The 23136-nt window shown below is 61.3% G+C and overlaps 2 protein-coding genes across 3 annotated transcripts in view; both read left to right on the forward strand.

The window, feature by feature from the left end:
• The window catches only part of PLEC (plectin), a 107640-nt gene that overhangs the window by 75956 nt on the left and 8548 nt on the right, over positions 1–23136 (forward strand). The window contains 16 exon segments of the mRNA XM_087960099.1: positions 396–593; positions 9244–9684; positions 10450–10695; positions 15234–15285; positions 16345–16585; positions 18662–18791; positions 18899–19120; positions 19210–19413; positions 19630–19849; positions 20264–20493; positions 21063–21185; positions 21366–21467; positions 21845–21946; positions 22055–22185; positions 22317–22434; positions 22586–23023. Coding sequence (XP_087816225.1) covers positions 396–593; positions 9244–9684; positions 10450–10695; positions 15234–15285; positions 16345–16585; positions 18662–18791; positions 18899–19120; positions 19210–19413; positions 19630–19849; positions 20264–20493; positions 21063–21185; positions 21366–21467; positions 21845–21946; positions 22055–22185; positions 22317–22434; positions 22586–23023 — 3198 coding nt within the window.
• On the forward strand, positions 9532–14218 carry LOC148131598 (microtubule-actin cross-linking factor 1, isoforms 6/7-like). 2 transcript variants are annotated; one of them, XM_087962311.1, is made up of 6 exons: positions 9532–9958; positions 10280–11008; positions 12051–12209; positions 12941–13101; positions 13569–13728; positions 13821–14218. In XM_087962311.1, exons 2-6 carry the CDS (start codon positions 10706–10708, stop codon positions 13911–13913), a joined length of 876 nt encoding a protein of 291 aa, XP_087818437.1. In that variant the 5' UTR covers positions 9532–9958; positions 10280–10705; the 3' UTR covers positions 13914–14218. The 2 variants fall into 2 exon arrangements, with proteins under 2 accessions (XP_087818437.1, XP_087818436.1); XM_087962310.1 differs by lacking the exon at positions 9532–9958 and having other exon boundaries at positions 10149–11008.

Raw genomic sequence — 23136 nt, forward strand, 5'->3', positions numbered from 1 at the left:
TCTCCTCCCCAGCTGCCTCTCTGCAGAGCCTGGCCCTCTTCTGGGCTCCACTCAACTCCTCCGTCTCCTGGGACGCTTGGCAGGGTGGGGGCTACTGCATGTGGCTGGCAGTCTTGGCTACGAAGCACCCTGGGCCAGACTAGCCTTGGTTGGGGGCAGCCTTCAGACCCACATCTCTGGGGTGCTGTCCCTGCAGGGGGGTGGCTGTAAGGTCTCCAGGAGGTTGGGCTGTGCCCCCCTCTGCTTTTTGGGGGGGGGGGGTAGTGTGCTCCTGTGTGGCATGGATCTGGGGAGGGTCTTTGGATAAGCCGCTTGATGAAGGCTATGGATCCTCCCCCGGGATTTTGCTCCCTCTCATCCGGCTGCTCGTTCATAATGCCTGCTCTTTCTCTCAGACCGTTTCTTCTAGGCCCACCAAAGACGACCTCTTGACCCTGCGGGAACTCCTCAGCAGGTTCTCCGGAGCTAGCAAGTCCACTGTCGGCCGCCTGGGAGACCCGCATTGGTCGGCTCCTCAAGAGGTAACTGGGGCCCCAGGGCCCCTCCTGGGCTTGCCCACCCCCATGTTCCATTTCTGGAGAGCCCTGAAGGCCGTGAGAGCAGGAAGGAGGCCTTGCTACAGGCGGTCGCACCTGCCCAGGTGTCCCACCACCTACAAGGTCCCCTCCTGCTGTTCCTCTCGGGAGGAGATGGAGAAGGGCAGCAGCGGGGGGGGTCAGCTATCCTCCCCACCCCGCCTTGTTTGATAGCATCACCTCATTTGTGGTTCCTTCTGTCTCATCCCATCCTGTTTCTTTCTTGACTTTGTTTTAGTGTTGCTGGATGTCATCCCAACTCCTTCCCGGCTGCCGTGGATCTCGTGCCCCGGGTTGAGCCTCCCGCCACTTCCCTTTGCAGCCCACCAGCGTGGACTAGTTAGCAGTGGCCAGGAGAGGGCCGCTCCCTAAGGCTGACCCTTCCACCCATCACCAGCAAGCCAGCCACTCCTTGGGTGGGGCTATTCTTCACCCTGGAGTCCCAGGACTGTCCTGGCCAGGCCTGCCAGGCCTGGCTAGCAACCGTCCTTGTGCTGTCGGCAGGAGGCTGGCCTGGAAAGGCCGCGGTGGCCATGCCGAGAGCAGCCTCTGCCTGTCTCTGCCCTCCCCGCCCCCCAGCAGCCTCCAGCCCTCCCACCATCTCAGGAAGCCTGCATTGCCTGGTCTCTGCAGCCAGAGAGGGAGCCTTTCCACCCAGTGCCAGGGCCCTCTGTGCACAGACACCCCTCCCCCCATTCAGGTGGGAAAAGGCATTCCTGCAGCAGCCCCTCCCCCCACCCCATCAGCCCCCCTCCCTCCTCCTCCAGCAGCTTCTTACTTGCGTCTGGATCCAGCCATCCCATCCCTGGCATTTGTCTCTCGTCCTCATTGCCAGCTGCTGTTTTGTTTTTGCATGCTGTGTTTACTTGGGGAAGCCCCTGTCCATTTCTCCCCACCCCCACCCCCGCCTGCCGGGCGGCCTGTGCCCAGGGGCTCACCTTGTTCCAGATTAGACTTTCCAGACTCCTCTCTAGCGGGTGGGGGCAGGAAAACACTACACCCTGACTTGTAAATAGCTTGAAGTGTTTGTAAAAACCTGCAGTAGAGCCCCTCGGCTGGGAGAGCAGTAAAGGCGATTTAATGAAACGGCTTTGTGTGGTTTGTTCCCCTCCCACTTCCTGGCCCTCTCTTGGCCCTGAGCCAGCTGCGCCGCGGGGTGGAACAGCCACAGTTGCAGTTGCACAGGAGCAGTTCCTGCAATGCGACCTGGGACGGCAGATGTGTTTGCACGCTTTTCAGGCAGAACATTTTACACTGGCATGAGATGCTAGGTCTCTGCCCTCCCCCTCCTCTTTGGAAAGTGCTCTGGGCACAGCTTCCTAAGGAGAGGGTCGCTTGGGGGTCTCACTGCTGGGAAAAGCAGGGCCTGGCCTCTTTGTGCTCTGCAATTCCCAGCCCTCTGGCCCCCCTCCCCTGCCCCCTCTTATGGCTCTCAGGCTTTTCAGAAGCCTCTCTTAGGGGCGGCAAAGGGGGGAGGGGGAGCCCCAAGGAAGAGAAAAGACGGGGATGAATGGCTTCTGTGTGTGCAGAAGGGAGGGGGCGCTAATCTCTTTGCAGAAGGCCGGAGGGGGAGGGGCGATTCTTGGCACAACTTTGACAGGGTTTAATTAGCTCCAAGGCGCGCTGAGTCTTGCTGGTTGCTAGAAGGTGCTCTGAGAAATGCTGCTGCTACCTGTCACCTGGACAAAGCACTTCCTGCTCAAAGGCCCGGGCTGCGAGTGGCAGCAGCTTTGGGTGGGGTTGGGCGTGTTTAGTCAAGTTAGCACAGGGCCACATCATGGCTGTGTTAGTTTCTTTGTGTGGGCGGGGAGGGGCTAACAAACAGCTAGACAAACCAGATTGTTGGTTCATGGCCGACCTCCAGAGAATCCATCCTGCGACCTGACCCAGGTGGCACCCAGCCGGTCTTAGGAAAGGAAGGGCGCCCCTCTTTCCCAGGAGCCCTGCTGCCCATGCATCGTGAAGTCGGCCTCTCCCGGCCAGGCGGAGGCCGTTAGTCGGGCTCTGCCCTAAGAAGGCTGAAGTTCTGGAAACGAAGCCAAAGAAAAAGGTTTTTAAAACCTGGAAGAGGCCCGACTCCATGGCTGGGAGCGGGAGATTCCTACAGTGGTGCTTAAAAGTCTGTTTTTGAATTTTCAGTATTTCTACGAAAAGGTCACCTAAAATGTGGTCCGTTTGCCATGCAAGTCTTAAGATAAAGAGAACCCAGTTAAATAAGTCAAAAGCATTTATTCAATTTTTATGCCGCCTACCTCAATAAAAGCAGGCAGCTCTTGGCCTGCTCCTCTGCTCTGAACAACTCCGGGATGTGGGTGGCCTTCCCTGCGTGGGGCTCCCTCCCACAGCATTCCCATGGAGGGAATGTCAGGAGTTCAGCCTTTGCTCCTTGGTTGTGTGAGTTGGGTGCTGTGGGCCACCGACTGCAGGACCCCCAGGGTCTCTGGAGCAGAATTCCCTTTGTGGACATTGTGGACAGAAGGCCCGAGCTTTGCTGGGGCAGCTCAGAATCCGTTCCTTCAAGCCCTCTTGACCCAGGGACGGCAAAGCAGATACCACCACAGCCACGTCTCACAGATGGACACGGTCCGTACACTGAATGCAGCGCTCGCCCTCTGCCAAGGTCTCGCTTTCCAGTCAGGCCCGAAGGTCCTATGTGGAGCTCCTCTACCCTCGGAACATCCTCCCTTCTGACTTGTCCAGAGGCTCTTTCACAAGACTCCACATGGGCAGCCATGTCCTACTTGGAGACTGGTGGCTTTCTGCTTGTGCTCTTGTCCAGGGGGCTCCTGAGAGGGTCTCGTGAACACTGACATTTGCCAATGCAAGAGAGACCTTGACTTGCTTGGAGGCTCCTTGACATCTCCTGAAGGATTGCTCTGGGGGTGACTGTGCTTGCTTGGTTGGTGGAGCACTCCCAGGAATTGGCTCGTTCGCACATGATCTGCCCAACAGCGAGTTGGTGAAGTCCCAACTCTTTGGAAATACTTTGGTAACGTTTTCCACCCTGGCGAGCATCATCAAATGCTTTTGGAAGTCCTCAGAAATCTCCTGTTAGTGCCACGCCCACATACCTCCCTCCTGAGGATCAGACTTTTGGTAGGAACACCCGGAATTTAAAGAATGTTGCTCTTTTATTTACACTCAAACCCGATTAGTTTTCCGTTGGTGGAACACTTGGCTCTAATTCCCCCTTCCATTGAACTGACCATCCTGGAGGTTCAGATACTTTCGCCATACACTACTAATAGGTAGCTTGGCATCATTTTTCTCAGTAGAACAAGTATAATGCTTTTGATTTATTGGTTTAATTTGCTTCTCTTTATCTATTTTTACCTCGTACCTATGTAGAACTGCTGAAAATCCAAAAGCGTTCACAAGCTTATAAGCACCACTGTAGTTCTTGGGGGTTTTCAGGCTGAAACACTGCTCACCCTTCTCTCCTGCCCCTGGCTGAGAGGTCCAAAGGAGACGGGGCCTAAAGGAAGGGCCCCCCCCCCCGCAGGCTGTTGAGAGGAGGGTGCAGGGACAGGCACAGAAACCACCCCATGGGGCCTCCCTCAGCCAGGAAGAGGGTCGACAGGGGAGAAGTGCTCTGCAGAGAACGTCTTGGGAGCCCCAAAGGTGCTTTTGAAAAGGCATGAGCTGCCACATTCTGGACCAGGCGGTCTTCAAGGGCAGCCCCATGTGCAGATCATTGCAGGAGTCCAGGCGGGAGGGGACCGAGGCCTCCTGGTCCAGGAAGGGGCTCAACTGGCCCACCAGACAGACCATCGGTGCAAAGGCCTCCCCGGCCATGGCTGCCCCTTCAGCAGGAGTCCCCCCCCCTTGCACTTCAGCTCTGTCCAGGGAGCCGAAGGTGAAGCGTCACCTGGGCAGGGTGTCTGTGTGTGAGACCCAAAGCCCCACAGCCACCCTGTCTCGCCAGGACCAAGTGGGAGCCGGCCCTCACAAGCTGCAGGCCCTCAGCCAGCACTGCCGGGGCCTCCCCTGTGCAAGCTGGCCTTCATGGCAGACCATGAGTGCCAGGCCTCCCTGGACACTTCCCTCCCAGGGCTCTCCCGTTGGGAAGGAGAGGCGGGAGGCCCGGCCCCCAAGACTCCCTCAAAGCCACAAGGTCCCCCATCGCCTCCAAGCGTCCAAATCCAAGTGAAGCTGAGCAATTTTATCCAGCAGATGCCGAGAACGTTCCTCTCAGCAGCCCTGCAAAGGCTCCCCCCCACCCAGGAAGGACCTCTCCTCAGGTGAGGAGGCAGAGGCAGGAAGTGTGGGTGGGTGGAGGGGGAATCAAGCCTCTTGGCCAATCTTCACCCCACTTTAGTGACAGACACCTTTGGAGGACAAGGGCATGAACGCTCTTGCCCATCCAGCCGGGAACTCTGGCCAAACGACACCTCTTTACTCGGCAAGGGAGGCGGCTGGAGCACATGGGTCATGTGATACTTTGTGTTGCCAAGGAATGAGAAGGCCAATGGTGGGGGGGACTGCAAATGAGTCCGCATAAAGGAGGAGTTTTCCTAGGCTACCAGCTGTGGTGGCCAGAGCAATGCTGGGTTAGCAGCCTCGCCCTGCAGGTTTTTCGCTTGCTGGCTTGTTCCTTCTCACATGCAGTGATGGGAGAGTCATCCAGGTGTGAATGCAAGCAGGAAGAGTGATGCAAACTGGAGGCGGCCCCGGTTTCCAGTGGAGTCCAAGGGTTTCCAAGGGTGTCAAGTGCAAGGCCTGGGGGCCGGAGGCGGCCCGCCAGGTGCTTAGATCTGCAAAGGACCGGCCCCGCAGTGCCTTGGACAGAGGAAACGGAGCTCTGGAGGGCTGTGGGCAGCCCTCCTCCGTCTTCGCTGGCAGAGGGTTGCAGGAGGCCGTCACAGCCGAAAATGGAGCTTGGGAGCCCGTTTTCACTGGCAGAGCGCTCAGGCCACCCCAGGTGCCCCCCGACATGAGAGACCCCCCTCCCCGCCCCCACAAGGTCAAACACAACCCTGATGCCGCCCTCAGTGAAATTGAGCCTGACACCCGTGCTCTACGCAAATGCTGCTCCTGAGCTGCAGACAACCTCTTACAAACAGCAATGGCAGCAGCAGTCAAAGCACTGAAAAACCTTCCTTCAGGATTTGGCTACAGTCTTGTTGGATCTGAAGAAAAACAGTCCGGAGCAGAGCAAAATCCAGCCGGTGTCTGTTATTCCCAAGAGCTGAAATTCTTCCGGCTTCTGTCAATGTATCGGAGCTCTTTTTTCAAATACAGCAGATTCAGCGTGCAATGTTTTATTGAATATTTTTTATAAAGGGAGCGATATGGTTGTCAGTTGGGCTCTGTAGCAGACCGGGATGTTCTCCCTTCTGACCCTGGCATTCTGCCTCTGTATGGGGGAGGGGAGGGGGGGCTGGACTAGAGCAGTACTTCTCAACTGTGGCAATGTGGACTTCAATTCCCAGACTTCCCCAGCCAACCTGGGGCTAGCCTGACATTCTAGGACTCGCATTATGAGATGCCACCTCCTTTCTCCTTGGCCTGTGCTCTGGTGGGCTTGGTGTCTGCTGCTTGCCAGGCCTTCCCTCTGTCCATACGTGTGGCTTGTGGGTTTTCCTCCCTGCAGAGACTTTTCCCTATGGATCCTGCTGGTTTGAGGGGCTTGACCCTGCCCGCATCGGCTCCAGAGGCAGACCAGGAGGTAGAGAGGCATGACGGGATCTACAGCTAGGAGCTTGCTGAGCCCCCCAGAGGCTGCCAGACCCTCTTTTTTGGCATTCTGATTCAGGTGACTTTGGGCGGTACAGATGCACCTCTAGGTGGCCTCAATGGCTTTCCGAGAGCTAATGACCAACCTTCATTAGCAGCCAGATGATTGCAAGGAATATAGATCTTTCCATTCTCCACCCATCAGTTACAACTGAAGAAGCTTCCTGGATGAGACATTAAATGTTTTGAAAAAAAAAAAAAAAGGAAGTCCCGTTGCCTTTTGGAAAACACACCTCGGGGGCATAGCTACCCACCTTTCAAGATTCAAGAGGTATAGTCTACCTGGGTCTCCCCAAATCCCAAGGAAGAAGAGCCCCCATTCTCAGGCAGGGCTGTCTTGAAGACCACCGCCAAGCACCCTTTTCCTCTAGGGGTTCTACCTCCGGCAACCAGGTTGTGCCCCCTTCCTCCGTCCGCTGGGCTGGCTGCAGTGTTGGGGTATGTGGTCCACCTGCATCTGAGGTCTTCACTGGGCAATGGAGGCAGAGACCCTCCCCTGGCATCCCTGAAGTCACCGGTCGACACACATGGCTCTTGCAAGGCCACCGAGCCAGGCTCTGCGTGGAGGCTTTGGAGGGCAGGCCCATCGCCGGACAACACCTGGCTCCCTTTCCTCAGGTCAGGAGACAGAGCCAGACTCCTGATCCCACAGGAATCTCATGGCTTCCTTTTTCCTCCTGGAAGCACCAGGAAGAGAGTTGTCAGCACATGGGAACTGTGATCCTGAGCCAACCCCAGCCAGCCACAGCTATGGGCGGCAAAGCAGAGGCTGAGACGGGTGGCCAGCCCTGCAGAGGGACACAGGCAGAGCGGGCAAAGGTGGGCAACACAGCGTGGAGCCAAAATCCCACCGTGGAGGAAGCTGGGTTGTGGCTGTCTGCCCACTTGTGCCACTCCCTGGACTTCTGCTCTGTCACAAAGATTCAGGCTGCTTTTCCTTATGGAACTCCTGCCCGGCCAATATTTCCCTGCGGAAGTAGGGCTGGAAGGAAGGTTGTGGCCGTGGCATGGCAGAGAAGCTGCTCACCCTGCATCACTGAGTGGGCGTCGCAGAAGAGAGGCGGCCCGACTGGCTGGAGCAAACTCTGCTCCCAGTGCCCTGGCTTCCTGCTCTGCCCGAGGACAGCTTCGGCTCTACCTGGCCTTGGCCTTGCCTTGAGCCCTTTCCCACAAAGGTCTCCAGATGCTGGGCAGGTCTACTCATAGCACTAGAACCTGCTCTGTGTCTTTCGGTAAATTGCAGGTCTAGTCCTAAGAAGATCAGAACATGCAACCGTGGCCTTCCCTGTTGACCCTCCAGGGAAGCGAAAGTCGGACGGAAGAAGCTTGAGAAGAGGGAACCAGTGTTTTTGTACATTGGTGTTGGAAAAGACTCTTGAGAAGAGGGTGGACAGCCAAGGACCATCAGTCCCCACCCAAGCCAGTCACTGGAGGCACCAAGGACCAGGCTCAATTTGGGACAGATTTCTCTCTCTCTCTCTCTCTCTCTCTCTCTCTCTCTCTCAAAAAGGCTCTAACCTCTGGCAAAGGTGGAAGGAGAGGACGACCAGCAGCCAAGGGAGGGACGCAGCTGCACTGGAAGACCTCAAAGGTCAGAGACGGAGGGTTGTAGAAAAAATCTGCCTCTGTGGAACAATCTCTCGCTCACTCAGCCTGTCAAGATCACACCTGCCCTGGGCTGCCTCTGCGGTGATGCTCAGGTTTTAACTGCTCACCCCAATATGTCACCCAACTCCACGCCTTCCCTCCACAGGTTTTGTTGTGACAACAAAGATTTTGTTTCCTGAACACATTTGGGTGTATCTTATAGATTGTGGGCTGCTACTCACAAAAATAACTCGTCATTTATCACGTACAGTTTTATAGAAATCTGTTTTTACAGAATGGCAATGTACACCTGTCAGTACCTGCTGAGATTTGGTGCAGGTGCAGCCTGAGGCCATTCTTTCTAAGCCTGGCATCCGATACATTGCTGGGGAATCCGGGGAGGGAAGGTGGAGGAATGGGGTGCTGAGAGCAGCTTCTCAGTCCCTCCGTGTCACCCACCACCCTCTTCACAAGGGCACCTTTGTCTGCTATGCCCGAGGCCTTGCCCAGCCTCTCCTTCTGCCCGGCTGAGGCCATAGGGGAGGTTTGGCTGATCATGCCAGCTTTAGTTTGTGGGCATAAGCACCCCAGAATTACAGAATAAGGGACCTTGGAGAGCATCTAGTCCATACCCCCCTCCATGGGAGGCTGTCTCGTCTCTTCCTGAAAACCTCCAGGGATGGAGAGCCCACAACTTCTGGAGACAACTGGCTAAGTGTTCTCAAGGTCGGGAAATTCCTCCTGGGTTCCAGCTTGCCAACTCTCCTTGATTAGTTTCCATCCGTTGCTTCTTCTCCTGCCTTCTGGGGCTCTTCTCTGGGGCAGCCCCTGAAATACCGGAAGGCTGCTCTCATGTCACCCCCTAGTCTTTCTCTTCATTAGGCTAGAGTCATACCTGCTTCTTGCAAGCATTCATCCAATGCTTTCGCCTCCAGGCCCCAGGGACATCCAGTGCTATGTTGCTGTACATCCCCAGGGGTGTCTGTACTGGGTTTTTTAAAGGAGTTTGGGGGACCTGTACTTTTGCATTATCCTGGGACACATTGGGGAGTCCATGGCTGGGCATCTCCTTCCTGACCTTTGACTTAAAGTCTCAAAGAGGGGGGAAATGTTTCAAGGTCCCCAGACAGGCGTTTTGTGTGGGCTCCACATAAGAAAAAGGACCCGCTTGTCTGGGTGGCAGGATAGGCTGACAATGTTTGGGGGAGCTCTGCTGCTCGGGGGGGATTTCAGGGAGCAGCCCCTTCAGACCGCAAACCGCCTGGTGCCCTGGGTGGGCTGTGGCAATGCTACCAGGGCCCGCAAAAGGCCCGGGGCTTCCTTCTTCCCGGGTCTTTGTGCCCAGCCCGCTCAACGCCGAGGGGCAAAGCCAGACGAACCCCACGGCCTCCCGACCCCAGATCCCGATTCTGCCCAGCGCTGCTCCAGGGCGCTCCGGCTAGGCTGTCGGGGGAGCGAGGCGCGGGGATGCCGGCCGTCGGCGGCTGAGCTCCGGGTTGCCGCAGGTCCCGGAGAGGGGAAAGGGGCGACCCTGCGGCTCGCCTGCCTGGCTTTGCTCCGGGACTTCCGCGGGCTGGCCAGCCTCGGGGCGCGCCACTACGGAGCTCCGTCGGCCTCAGACTGCGGCGCTGTCGGGGGACAGTGGCGCTGCCTGGAGAGCCGTCGCGGCTGCGGGCCTTGGTGGTCCAGGCGCTCGCCCCCCTCCTCGGCCCCCGCCCGCGTGCTTGGGAGCCCCATCGTGTTTCCCCAGCGACGGCAGCGGGGCGTTAGCGCGGGGGCGGCGGCGGTTCGTCTCCGTGCAAGGAGGTCAGCCGAGGGGAGGGCAGGGGGCTCCGTGCAACCTGCTGCTGCTGCCGAGAGTCTCGCCCGAGGGCGGGGCGGCCGCTGCAAGTGGGCTCTGCGCCCGCCGCCCCTTCGGGCGGGGGTCTCTCGGCCCGCCGCGGGGATGCCCTGAGGTGCCGCTGAGACGGTGGAGGGGCCGCCCGGGCAGCTGCTCCTTGAGCAAAGGACGCCGAGCCGCCCGGTGGAGGTGCCGAGGGTTTCCGCCTCAGGCCGGGAAGGTAAGCCGAGCGCCAGCGGGCCACGCGCGCTCCCGCCCGTCCCTCGCTCCGGCCGTCTCCCGGGAAGTTCGCGGGAAGTGGCGGCGGGCGGAGCCGGGCGGGAGGCGCGCCGATTGTCTCGTTCCCGCCGCCCGCTTCGCTCGTGGGGCGGCTGGGCTGGGAGCTGCCGCCGCCCCCGCCGCCCAGCAAAGCCGCGCGGTGAGCGGGGCGTGTCCAGGCCGCGCAGCTATTGTGCCGACGGGCCCGGGGTGGCTGCCCTTCGCTGCAAGCCAGCGGCCCTCCCGGCGCTTCCCCGTCAATAAGTCGCCTTTTGCTAAGCAGGTGCCGGCCCAGCCAGGCGCTCAGCTGGGACTCGAAGCGTCCGGAGAGAAGCGAAGCTGGAAGCCGCGCGGGGCTCTTCCCTCCTGGTCGAGCAGCAGCCATGAGCGCCCGTGGCCTGGGGCGAGGGAAGCTCCGGCGGTCTCCCGCCTGCCCGGTTCCGCCCCTGAGAGACCGGCGGCGGCGGCGGCGGCGGCTGCTCCTCTGATTCCGCGGGGGGTCTGAGAGGCAGCCCGGCCCCTTCCTGCCTGCTGGCCATGGGCAACTCTGTCAGCAGGCCCAGCTGCCTGGGGCAGAAAAGCCCCAGGCCCGAAGACTTCCCGGAGGAGCCCTGCTCGGCCGCCTGGAACGAGGAGGAGGAGGAAGAAGAAGAAGAGGAGGGCGCAGGGTCCCCAGAGAAGGCTTCCCTCGGCCCCCGGGTGACGGAGAATGGCCGGAACGCGGCCCTCCCCAAGCAACACAATCTGCACGTCCAGCTGCAGAATTGCTGCCCCTCCCAACCCAGGCGGAGGGAGCCCTGGCCCCCAGGCCTCCCCCAAGAGCTTGGGGGCCAGCTGGGTCTGGAAGCTGCCCACCACCAGGGAGGTGACGGAGGTGACGGAGGTGACGGAGGTGACGGAGACGGTAGTGACGGAGATCGTGGAAGTGACTGAGTTCCCCGGTGGGGACACAAGCCAAGAGGCCCCAGGGACCAGGATGGTGCTGGCTGACGTCAGAGAAGCCCTGCCTCAGGTCAATAGGCACCGTGCCCATAACTTTTCCCACTCTGCCAGGCAATGCTTTGGCCATGTGCTGTGCCCCGTCTCCCCTTCACTGCCAGGCTGCCTTGCAGCCAAGGTGGCTGTGGCTCTTACAGAGCTGGGGCCGCTCATCCTCTTGGAGAGGCCTCTGAAGTAGGGCCGGGAGCCCCAAGACTTTCCAGGAAAGCAGGAAGGGCTGGATTGCAAGCAGATCCTCTCCCTCCTCTTGGGGGTCCCGCCCCCACCTAGACCAAAGCCAAGGGAGGGGTTTGCTTTGGGGACAGAGAACTGTACCTGGTGGGTCAGACTTCATGGAAATGGCTGGCACCTTCAGAGCAGAAGGGGGGGCCTCTTGCCCACCTGTGTGGAGGGAGCTCTGGGGAGGCTTACAGCCCATAGAGGTTCTCATGGTTGCCCCAAAGGTGCTTTTTCAGGAGGCAGCTGGACTCTGGGGACTGCCAACTGCTACTGGAAGGGGAGCTGGGCTGGGGGACAGGTAAGGCGGTTCCAGAAGGAGGCTCCTGTCTGCCTTGGTCCCGGTCCTGCCTTCTGCTGTGTGTGTGTGTGTGTAGTTAGCCCTTGGGTACATTGTGGAGGCCCAGCTCTGCCTCTGTGCCTCCCCCGCTCTTCTGCAAAGTGCTTCGGAGTTAGGGGCCTGGAATGCTCCCTTAGTTGTGGGGATCGTGTCAGTGGCCGTGTTTGGACCATAGGCTGGTCAAGGACAGAATAGGGTAGCCCTGAATAGCCCCCAGCATGGCTTGTGGGCTTCAACCATCCCCACCACCTCAGGGTGTTCTGCAAAGAGCCAGTGACCGCATTCACAGGACCTGGAGAGGGGAAAATAGGACCAGGGGTTGGAGCAGGTGGGGCTGAGGAGCAGAAGCCACCTTCTCCTTAGGGGGGGCTGCTGGGAATCGAAAAGGGTGTGGGAGTCGATCGGCACCAGTGCAAACCCCCATTTCGAGATGCATCGAGGAGATGCTGGAAGCCTCCTTTGGGGGAGCTGCACTGAGTGAGGCCTCTTCTCCCTGCAGGCAGCTGCCCTCCCAGGAGGCACGCAGGGCGCTGGGCTGACCCCGGAGACCGCAGGGAAGCTGGGTGCCTGGGTGAGTGAAGTGGAGGAGCTCATGGGCCACCAGAGGCCTCCTTCGGGGGAAGCCAAGGTCGTGAAGGCGCAGCTGCAGGAGCAAAAGGTGAGCAGGGAGCTGCAGCTTTCAGGGCTTTGGAAAGAGCTGCACCTTGGCAGAGGTGGTTCCAGATTTTGGGGAGGGGGGAGTAGAATGCAGGTCAGCTGTTGTGTCCAAAATGGCTCTCCGTGATCCCCCTCCTTGTGGTTATGACTCGGAACCTCACCCGATGACCTAAGTCTTGAAAAGCTACGGCCCCCAGAAGTGGGACAAGGCAGCTTGGGAGCCTTTGACCATTTTGAAACGATACGTAATTTTAATATAAAAATACTCATAACCCAGTACGGTTTGCGCCTCTCTTGTAAAGAGCCACGGAGAAGGGGCTGTTCCGAAGCCGTTCCCGGGCAGGAGCTTCCCTGCAGCTCCAGGAAAGGGGGTGGGGCTGGGCAGAGCCTCAGCCTGGCCTCCCTTGACTGCTGGGCGGTCCGGTGCTCTCGGCGCATGCCCCAGGGCTGCCCAGGAGGACCCAACCTCAGGCAGTCCCGGCCTCCAACGCAGTGACCGATGGCTGGGGTTGGGTTGCAACTGCTGAGCCCCTCGCCTGCGTGCGAGGGAAGGGCCTGGCAAGGGGGCTGGGGGGGGCAGTGATAAAGGGGGAGGCTGTCCACGTTGGGGCAAGGCTGGGAAGCCGCCTGAAGAGCCCGAGAGGCTCCCGTTGAGTCCAAGACCGAGTGGCCGGTTCTTGAGGGGGCTCTGCTGCAAGAGGGGAGGCCCACCAGCCGCTCTGCTCCCCCCAGCTTTTGCTACGTCTGCTGGAGGAACGCACCCCCCACATCGGCCGCCTTGGCCAGCCGCTCTCTGCTGAGCCTGCCAGTGCTGCCGAGGGACAGGAGCAGCCCAGGGGCCTCGCCAGCCTTCGGGAGACGTGGGCAACCCTGGTGCAGGAGGCCGAAGCCAGGTAGAGAGAGCCAAGCCTGTCTGGAGGGAGGGGAGGGAAAGAAGGAGCTCCTTTGCCCCCAATGCTGGTCTTTGTGTCCACCCTGGCAAAACACCTTCACCTGCTGGGCCTCTTTCTGCCTCAGGCAGCAACTGGATGTCCTGCAAACCCAACTGTGGGCCTTTCATCCAGTGGGGCGTGTGCAGAGGGCCTGCAAGGGGGCCTTTTTGCCCACCCTCGTTTCCGGTTGCCCCATTCTGCACTCAGCACCAGCATCCAGGGTCATTTCCCAGCCCTGGAAAGCCAAAGAGCAGGAGGCCCGTTTTGCTCCACCTGGACAAAAACCCAGAACATTCGGACCAGCCCACGTCTTGTGGGGCGTCGCTGCTACGGGTGTCCCTCCGGATGGCTCCGAGTGTCCTGGAGGGCAGGAGGGAGGCTTTCCTTGCTGGGCTGCCTGCTCCCCATCTCCCTCTCCCCCTCCACAGGCACCACTGCCTGCAGCAGATCGTCCCTGCTGCCAGCGTCTTCCAGGAGTCGATTGACGCTTTCCAAGACTGGCTGAGCTTGACGGAGCAGAAGCTGGCCCAACTCTGGGGAGCCCCGGGGAGCCTGGCACCAAGCCAAGATGCCCACCAACAGATCCAGGCACGGTGCAGGGAAAGCTTCAAGGAGGCCCAAAGGGGAGGGGAGGGGCCACGAGGCCCCCTGGAGTCACCTGGGTGCCTGCTTTCCTCCAGGATCTGCGCGAGGAAGTTCAGTTGAAGCCGGCAGAACTGGAAGAGGCCCTGGAACGTGGATGGCGGCTCTTGCAGATGGTGCCAGGCAAGTGAGAGCGCCAGGTGCCTGCAAGAGGTTGAGTTCAGCCTTCCGGGCGGGGACCTGGAGTGGCTTGGCAGCATGAGGGAGGGGCGGAGAGTTGCAGCCGCCTCCCTGCAGCCGAGCCCCTTCCGGGGTCCAGAGCCATTCCCCATCCAGAAGGTCCTTGCCACACGCTCTCCAAGGTGCGAGACCCGATCCGTTTCCCCAGGGCCTCGGGCTCTCCCGCGATCGGTTCTTGGAGCTGCAGAGCTGAGGGACCCCAGGGCTGCTGCCTGTGACCCAAGTTGGGCTCCATCCAGTGCAGAGCCATGGAAGGGCGGAGCCCCTCCCATCCCACTTGCCCCCCAAGAGGCGGTGCGTTTGTGTTGGTGGGAGTCAGCCTGCAGGAGGCCCAGCGTCACCGGTGTTGCGGGTGGAGGCGGTGGGTCTCGTCTCTCCCTTCATGGAGAGTTCAGTCGTCTTTAGCCAGAGCATTGTGTGGGCAAGGAGGGGAGGATGCCCTTATTGGCAGAGCCGTTTCTTCCCTCTTGCCCTCTCCCTGCCAAGCCTGCAGCTGCCTTGGCGGCCTTCTCACTTCCAGAAAGGGTCTGATTGACCCATGGTTTACATTCCCCCAGTGTAGCCCACCCTGGGCGCATCACGCAAGCCCCCCAAGAAAGACCCCGGAGCCTGCGCTGAGCGAGATCCAGGCAGCAGAGGGGCACCACGCCTCCCTCGAGTTGCTCTCTGTAGGTCTTTGCGTCGCCCTCGCTTGGCAGACCAGCTAGCACAGCGGTGGGGGCCTTGGGCTTCTCCAGGGCCTTCCCTGAGGACGGCTGCCCCAGGCCAGCAGCAGTTTCCATCCTTCTGAGGCAGAAGAGCCCCAGACGCGTCCTCGGAAGGTCCAGGTGCTGGAAGTCGGGGCCCAGAGAGGTGGCATTGCCATGGACCCAGCTGATGCCCCTCTGTCCAGCTGACGGTGACTCTTCGCCACCCAAAAACACTATATGCAGCTGTTGAAAGTTGCTCCGCCCCTGGGCCAGGGAGAGCTTAACCCAGAGGGCCAAGAGGGATGAGGCCGGTCAGTCCTCAGGCTCCCTCCCTGCCCCCCCCCCCCAGCCTTCTCCATTCGTGCTCTGGCCTCCGTGGGCCTGGTCACAAAAGCTGCCGTGGAGCAGCCAGAGAGGCAAAGCCGAGCCCTCAGACTGCACCCTAACTCTGCCGCCTTCTGCCTTGGTGAGCGGTTGGGGAGTTACTGCTGTCTCCCCGTTTTCGGGAGGGTGCACCTGCTGGGCCTCCTGCACCAAACCTGAAGGGAGCTAATCCACCGGACTCCTGGCTCCTGCTTCTAGGCCGGCCGGGTGGAGCCATGGGGAGGAGGGCCGGTCAGGTCTCCTGTGTCACGTGAGACCCTTTCCGGAGTAGGGGCTCATGTCCTGGTCCCCTCGTGACGGGACTTTGTGGGGAGCTGTCCTTGGGAAGCTTCATGGAGCCCAACCGTCCCCAGAGTAGCTCAGGATAAGGTCATCCACAGCCGGGATTTCTCAGCAAGGACCCTCTTTTGTGCTCCGAGTAAGAATGAAATAGTCTCATTAAATAATACAAAGCAAAAATAATAAACAGCCCCTCTTCAAATAGCTGGACCGGCCTGTCCTCTAATTATGTATAATAATAGGGTAGTAAAATGCTATAAGAAGGGATTCTTGGGTTTTTGTTGTTTTGCTTTAATTCAGTTTAGATATTTGGAAAGCAACTGAAGCAGGAGCAGGTGGCTAGGAAAAAAACAGCTTCATTTAATCGCTCACCCTTTGGGGGAGTTAAAGCAATCTCACAAGATACAAAGGAAACAGAACTTTTCTTAAGGTCAGATGCCTCTGGTGCCCAGCTGCTGATCGCTGAGTTGAAGAAGGCAAGGAAGAGTTAGGGGAGGCTGGCCTAAGCACCCCTTTGCAGCCTTGACTTTGGCTACCAAGGTTTGGAAGGGGGAGGGGGAGGGGCTGGGCAGGTGTGAGAAAAGCTCCTTAGGGTTTATGCTGATTTCCTTGGTTAAATTGACTCCAGGGGGGGCTTCAGTGGTTCCACAGCTCTACCCAAGCAGCCACAGCCCTCAGTTTCCAGCACAATACCCATTGGCAGCAAGAGGGTAGCGATCAGCTGTCTTCACAGGAAGCCCAAAAGCTCAAATAGAAAGGTTCATTCGGTGCCCCTTGTCCCTGCCCCGTTCTCAACAAAAGATGTCCTGCATCCCTCCTCCTTGTGCCCTGAGCCTCCAGGCTGGGGGGGCAAAGGGGGGCTCTGGTCCTGAGAGCCCCCTCCTGTGCAGGTTGACCTGCTACAAGTAGCTGCTCAGCATTAGCAGCCGGTGGAGCTGGGAGACCCCTGGGGTGGGTGCTGGACTCTGGCAGCCGCTGTCTCTTGACCCGCCCCCCCTTGCTGGGCTGAGGTGGGGCTCTGCTCTTGCAGGGGAAGAAGGGCAGCTGGTCCAGGGCAAGGTGGACTCCCTACGACTGAGGCTGTTGCTGGTGGACCAGAGGAGCAGCGACGCCCTGCAGCGGATGGAGCAGACCTTGGAGGCCTCTCCCTGCCTGGGCCTGGCCCAGGAAGACCCGGCCCTCGGGCTGCAGCCCCGGAGACGGAGCAGCGCTTGCCAGGCGGCCAGGCAGGGGACGGGCCTGGCCCCCTGGCCCCTGCAGGCAGAGAGAAGGTAGGGCAGGGGGGAACCCACCCCTTTCAGCCCCCCGGCCCAGGGGAGGCTTTGGGCAGCGCAGGGCCAAGTGTGCCCGATCCCTACCCCACCTGAGGGAGAGCAAGGATTGCTTCCTGGGGCAAAGGCTGGCAAGGGCAGGAAAGCTGAGGCTAGCGGCTGCTGCTGCTTCTGCCAACGCCCCCCTTGCGGTCCGGCCTAAGGGGTGCCAGCCTAGCACCAGGGGCTTCCCCGCCTCCATAGTGGCTGCCTGGGGAGCCCGTGGCCCCTTCGGGGGGAGGCTGATGAGTGGGGTCTTCTGCCTCCCATCCCAGCTGGAGAGGAGAGGTTGAGGCCTCAGCTGAGCCCAGAGCAGAAGGCTGGGGAGGGAGCGTGACCTCCCAGAGGGTGGAGCAGATGCCCTTCAGTCAGCCCAGGGTGGCAGGAGAGGCATCCCGGGCCTCCCCAAAGGAGGGAGATGTTTGGCGGAGGAAGAGCAGCTGCTGCTGCGACTGGGCTCCCTCGGCTGGGCCGGGCTTGGAGGGCAGGGAGGGCTGAGGCAGAAGGCAACGCCTCTGCCCAGATCCCACAATCCAGGGACTGGCCAGTCAGGCACCACCAGGGAGAACAGCCAGGAAGGTGCCAGAGCAAAAGAGGATCCCCAGGTGGTGGCTGGTCTTTGCCTGCCCCACCCCCAGAACGAGCATCCCCGCGCAGCCTGTGCCAAAAGAGGGCAGGGGGATCCCTGGGCCTCCCTCTCCCTCTGCGGCTTCCCTGCGTCCCCAGTGCCCCTCGGCAGAGACCCTTCGCCATCCGGGCTCACTAGAAAGGCCAGGGGCCAGCCGACCCACTGCTCGGCCTCTGCCCCACAGACCTCCAGGAGGGGCTGCAGAGGAGGGAGACAGAGGGGGGGGCTGGGCTGGGCGGAGGATGCCCAGGTGGCCTTGCCCTGCTGGCAGAGCACCCTGTCCAAAGCTGCTCCCGGCTTGGCCGTGGGTGCTGCAGTCCTCGGTCTTTACCTTGGGGGCCATTGAGGGGACCGTTCTGTGCAGGGGTCATCCAGACGTTTGCAAGGCGGCCCTTGCAGAAATGCCCCCTTCGGCAGGGCATGGGGGAGGAGGAGCCCGGCTTGGGTGGCGCTTGTAGTGTCCTGGCCGAGATGGGCCCCAACGGCTGGTGCTGGTGGGAGCAAACGCTTTGGGTAGAGCAGGGAGGTGAAGGTGGGGAGTCGGGGTGGGCTCCCCCTGCTTATTGAGGTGGAGGTGGGAAAGGGGCCTGCTTGGGGGAAGGCCAAGCGACTGGGGCTCCGTGGGAGGGGAGGGGGGAGAAAAGGGGGGGTCAGGCAGCCGAGCAGCACGAGGGGCTAAGAGGGAAGAAGAGGCTGAGAAGGAAGTCAAGAGGCAGCAGGGAAGGACCCCCCCCCCAAAAAAAAGGAAAGCCCGGCTGGGAAGGGGTGGATGGGGTGAAGTGGGGGCAAAGGGGGGGGGAGGAGGAGGAAGAGTGGCGCCAGGCAGACGAGGAGGTTTTCCTTTTCTCATCATCGCAGGCCTTCGGTGTCCTTGTGTTGCTTTTGGTCAGCCCTCCCTCTGCTCCGGGCCCCTTTCTGAGCCCCTTGTGGGCTTCCTGTGGGTGCCCTTCCTCCTTCAAGGCTTCTGTCACAGTGTTACCTTCCCCAGCCCCTCCCCCAAGTGCGAGAAAGGGTCTCCTCCAGCCCCACCCCCGGGCCTGCTGCTCCGGCCTCAGTGGGCCGGGAAAGCCCAGGACATCCCTACAAGCCATTTGACCTGGGGGGGGGGGAGATAAATCTGGTGGGATGGGGGAATGCGTCCAGCGAAGTCCAGGCACATGCAGAATGCCCCCAAGCACGATTGGAAGAGGCCACGTTGCTTGCAGCCAGTTTGGGGGCAACAGGAGTGAAATGGGGCCTCTGGCTACAGCTTGGAGCAGGCAGCCCCAAGTTCAGAACCCCTGGCCAGAGTGAATCCTGAAGGCCTCCCAGCCCAGCCCTCACGCCTCCGGACCCCCCCAGTTCAGGTTATTATTTCCACTTTCAAACTGTTACCGCTAGGAAGCTTTCCCCCCCTTGCCCTCTGGCAGCTGCCTCGCTTGCTCCGTGCTGTGGCCCTCCTGGTGCCCCCCTCCCCTGGGGTCCTTTTTGAGACTAAACAGCACTTGCAAAGACCAGCCGGCCATGGGTGCCATTCGCTGCGACCTGCCCAGCTTCTCTGTTCTGCCTCTCGGGTGCTGTGCGGTCACCCTTGGGGGCAGGACGTGGCCCACTTCACCTTATGGCACGTGGCTCACCCTCCCGCTTTGTCCCTTGTGTCCTCGCAGCCCCTGGTGGCGGCCCTGCAGGAGGACACGGAGTCCCTCGGCCGCCAGAGCCCAGCCTGCACCCTGCAGCTGGCACAAGGGCAGCTGCTCCTGGCTGAGCATGCCGAGGTCCAGGCAGAGCTCAGCCAGTGGCTGGAGGAGGCCCAGCAGGCGGTGGCGGCCTTTTTGCCCGGCAGCAGCATCGGCTGCAATGCCTTCCAGGAGCAGCAGGAGGCACTGGAGGTGAGAGCAGTGGCGGGGGCAACCGGGGGGGGGGAGTTAAGGACCCCTGCATGACCCACAGCTGCTCCCGCCTCTGCCGCCCTGCGCAGGGTCTGCGGGAGGCCGTTGCCGAGCACAAGCCGCAGATGGGGAAGCTGCAGCGCATCGCCGCGTGGCTGGCCGAGCTATGTCCGCGGGAGGCAACACCGCTCTGGCAGAGGCTGCAGGTGGCCGAGGATCGGGATGGCAGTCTCCGAGAGCAGGCCCAACAGGCCACTGCCATGCTGGAAGAGGCCCTCCCACGATACAGCCAGGTAAGCCAGGACCATTACCCTCCAGTGGCTGTGCCCCACCTGTGCAAAGGCCCACGGTTGGGGCAACGATGGGGCTCCCTCCTTGCTCGAGAGCAGCTGGCTTCTGACCGCTGCCTTCAGGGCACACACCCTCCCCGCCTTGGTGTGGCCCTCTCCTTGCCTCCTGCCTGCAGAAAAGCCCCTAGGGTGACCCTGGCCTTCCTGTCCTCCTGGCAGCTATCCGAGGGGCTGGAGCTGGTGGCCGGGAGTCTGGCATGGATGCAGGACCACACGCGGCACCCACTTGCTCTGCGGGGAGAGCCCGTCTGGCTCCAGGAGCAGCTCTGGGAGAACAGCCTGCGGCTGGTGGAGCTGGAAAAGCTGGGCGTGGCCCTTGAGACCCTCCATGGGCAGGGGGCGGAGCTTGAAGCCACCCTGCAGAGCACTGCACACCCAGGTACCCTCCCAGCCAGTCCCCTTCGGGGGGGGCTCCCACTCCCAGAGGACACCCAGTCTGTGGCCTGAGGGCAGTTTCCTCTGGGCCTTGGTGCCCGGAGAGCCCCCAGTAACGCTCTGCGCATAGCCTCGGGGAAGGAAGGAAGGAAGGAAGGGGCTGTGTTCCTGGGCCACCATCTTCTTAGGGGGCCCAAGGCTCAAACCTGGGCTAGATTCTTACAACACCGCACATTAGGCTGAGACGGAACTGGCCTACTTGGGACTCAGAGTGTTGTGGGAACACAGCTTTCCGGGCTGCATGTCTTGCGTGGTTGGTCCCAGCTGGTTTGAGGCCCAATGGCCTCTTGGTGGACCCAGTTGGCGGAAGTGGGGTCCCTGCACTCCCTGGCCTCAGCCCCTCTTCCTGCTGCTGCAGCCGTCCAGGAGCGCATGCAGGACCTGTGGAGTCAATGGCAGCTGCTGGGGGAGCTGGAGAAAGAGCGCGAGGCCTCCCTGCAGGAACTCCTGGCCCTGGCCAGGCAGTTTTGGCCTGGCCTGGTCAAGCTGGCCGGGGCTCTCGGCAACACCCAGCGAACGGTGCTGGACCTGGAAGACACCACGGCCTCTGATCCGAAGGATATCCCGGCCAAGCTGGCAGCCATGCAGGTACAGGCTGGACCACCAGACTCTTCAGGACTTTCCCCCAGGAGAAGCCCCCCTTGTAGTGCAGCTGCCACCCCCAGGTCTTCCAAGGAGAGCCAGATGTCAGTGGCCAGGCCCCTCTTTTTGGTCAATATGGAGGAGAGAAGACCCAGGAGGCCGGTGCCGGTGGCCTTGGGGGTTCCATGGGGTGGGACAGCACGCTGCCTTTGGGCTGTCTCCATCAGTGCAGCCTCACCACTCACCTTGGCCTTGCCTGCCGTGGGTCTAAGACGACTCGCCATCTTCCATTTTTGTCCATGGAAACAAGGTTGGAGAAATGGTGGTGGACCACATTTGTCACGTCCGCCTCCTCGCCCAATTGTCCCACAGCCAGCTGTCTCTTGGCAAGATGGCCGGGGTGAGTTCTCCCATTCTCCCTCTGCTGTTTGACAGGCCCAGGCCCCGGCCTTCCCTGTCATTTTGGGTTGCCCCTCCAACTCTCCAACAGCTCACGGGGTTCAGGCTCCCTGGGGATGGCTACTTGGGGGGGTGGAGGGCTCGGCTAGTGGCACCCGTGGCCTTTCACCCTGCAGGCCCTGCGTGACAAGCTGGACGCTCTGCAGAGCGAGCTGGACTCCTTGGGGGCTTGCGGCATGGAGCTGATGTCGTTGTGCGGAGACCCGGAGAAGCCCACCGTCACCAAGAGCCTGGACGACGTGAGCACCGCCCGAGCAGGGGTGGGGGAGGCAGCAGCCTGGCACCCAGAGCGTCCTCCGGGAACCTTCCCCGTTTCCTTCTCCCGGTGCTGGAGCAACCAGGGTGCAGAGACTGGAGTCCCGGAAGCCTCATTGTGCCCCCGCCCAGCAGCTCCCACTGACTCCTCTGTCTCCCCCCAGCTGTACTCATCTTGGCACAGCCTGAACAGGATGTGGGCAGAGCAGCAGAAGCACCTGGAGGACCAGCTGCAGGCCCCGGTCACCGACCAAGCGACAATGCAGGTGAGGAGAGCTTCCCGTCTGGGGACAAGGAGACGTGGCCAGGAAGAAGCGCATTGTGGGCACAAGGGAAGGGGCTTCTGCCGTCTCCTGCTCTGGGCAGGGGGATCAAGTGACCAACCAGCAAACTTGCCAGGGACCCCCAGAAGAGGCGGGGCAGACAGAAGTGCTGTGTCCTTCAGATGCCCCATTCAGGTGACTTTCCCACCAGGGTGGCCCCTGCGAGCCCCCCCCTTTTCCCAGCTGATGGTCCCCCCAGAGCATCTGCCACTCTTCCTTTCAGATCTAAAGAGCAACCCTAGGAAGCCTCCCCAGACTCAGTCCTGCCTCCCCCGGACCCTCCCCCTACTTCCCTCCGGTTTCTTCTCCCTTCTCCCCAGAGGCTCTTGGCCTGGCAGGCAGAGGCCGAGCGGCGGGGGACGCAGGAGGTCCTGGGTGAGGGGGACCCGGTCCGGGTGGAGCAGGAGCTCTCAGAGCGGAAGGTGAGGAATGGCTGTGGGCCGGCAGGCTTGGCTTCCCGAGGAGAGCGGGGGGATGCCTGTGCCCAAGAGCCTGGCTGAGGTCAGCGGGGGCTGCTGCCATGTGGGCAGGGCCCCAGCATGGTCCAGCAGCAGAGGGTCTGTGGCACCCTCTGGAGGAATGGCATCCAGTCCTTCCCCGAGCAGGGTCTGGTCTGTGCTGGTGCCGGCACAGTTGAGCAGGCGCAGCCCCACGGCTCAGGGTGGCCCTGGGACCGCCAGTCCCGCGCAGTCCCCGGGGAGCAACGGGAGGGGCTCTGCCAGGCTCTCTGCGGAAAGAAGTGTGGTGCCCTGTGGAGGGCCTGTGCCATCGCCTCCCTGACTCCCCGGGCAGGCCTTCAAGCGAGAGCTGTACCAGCGCCAGAGACTTTGGCACCAGGAGGATCCCCCTCGCTTTCAGGGCTTCCCGGGAGCATTGGACCCGGCTGGAGGAAGAGCTGCTGACCCGGCAGGTGAGGGCGCTTGGACCGGGGGGGGGTAGGGAGGGTAAGGCCCTTAAGGGGAGCTTGGCGGGCAGCCTCTCCCCGCCTTCTGCCCCCTGCAAGGCCTGCCGCTTGCCTCCCCCACCTCCAGAACCCCACAGCCTCTGGGCTTCCCTTGCAGCACCGGCTGGAGGCCGCTGTCCTGCGCCTGGGCCAGTTCCAGAGCCAGCTGGACTGGCTGCTGCAGTGGCTGCTGAGCACCGAGGAGCAGCTCCAGAACCCCCTCCCGCTCTCCCTGGACCTGCAGAGTTGGGAGATCGAGCTGGCCAAGCACCAGGTGGTCTGGCGCCCCCTTCCCTGGCAGAGGGTTGCTCTCTGGTGGGCAGTTGGCAAGACTGACGCCGTCTCTTGGCAGGTGCTGCAGAAGGACGTCCTGTCTCACTCAATGACGGTGCAGGCCGTGCAGGAGGCTGGCTGGCGTCTGCAGCCGCCCAGTGATGGCAGTGGGGCCCGTACGGAGGGCCTGCAGGGCAGCCTCCGGCAGCTGAGCCACCGGTGGAGCCAGGTCCTGGCCAAGACGGAGCACCGCCAGCTGGCCCTGGAGCACAAGCTGAGCCAGGTGAGGCCGAGCGGGAGGCCTTACGGCCAGGCGTTTCCAGGGCTGGAGGGCCAGCAGCCAGGAGGCACCTCTTGGGCCTGGGGACGGCTGGATGGCCTTTGCTCAAGGCCCGG

This window comes from Notechis scutatus, chromosome 3, assembly GCF_049901735.1.
Source record: "Notechis scutatus isolate UNSWTSFEM ecotype Mainland chromosome 3, rNotScu1.2, whole genome shotgun sequence".
NCBI lineage: Eukaryota > Metazoa > Chordata > Lepidosauria > Squamata > Elapidae > Notechis > Notechis scutatus.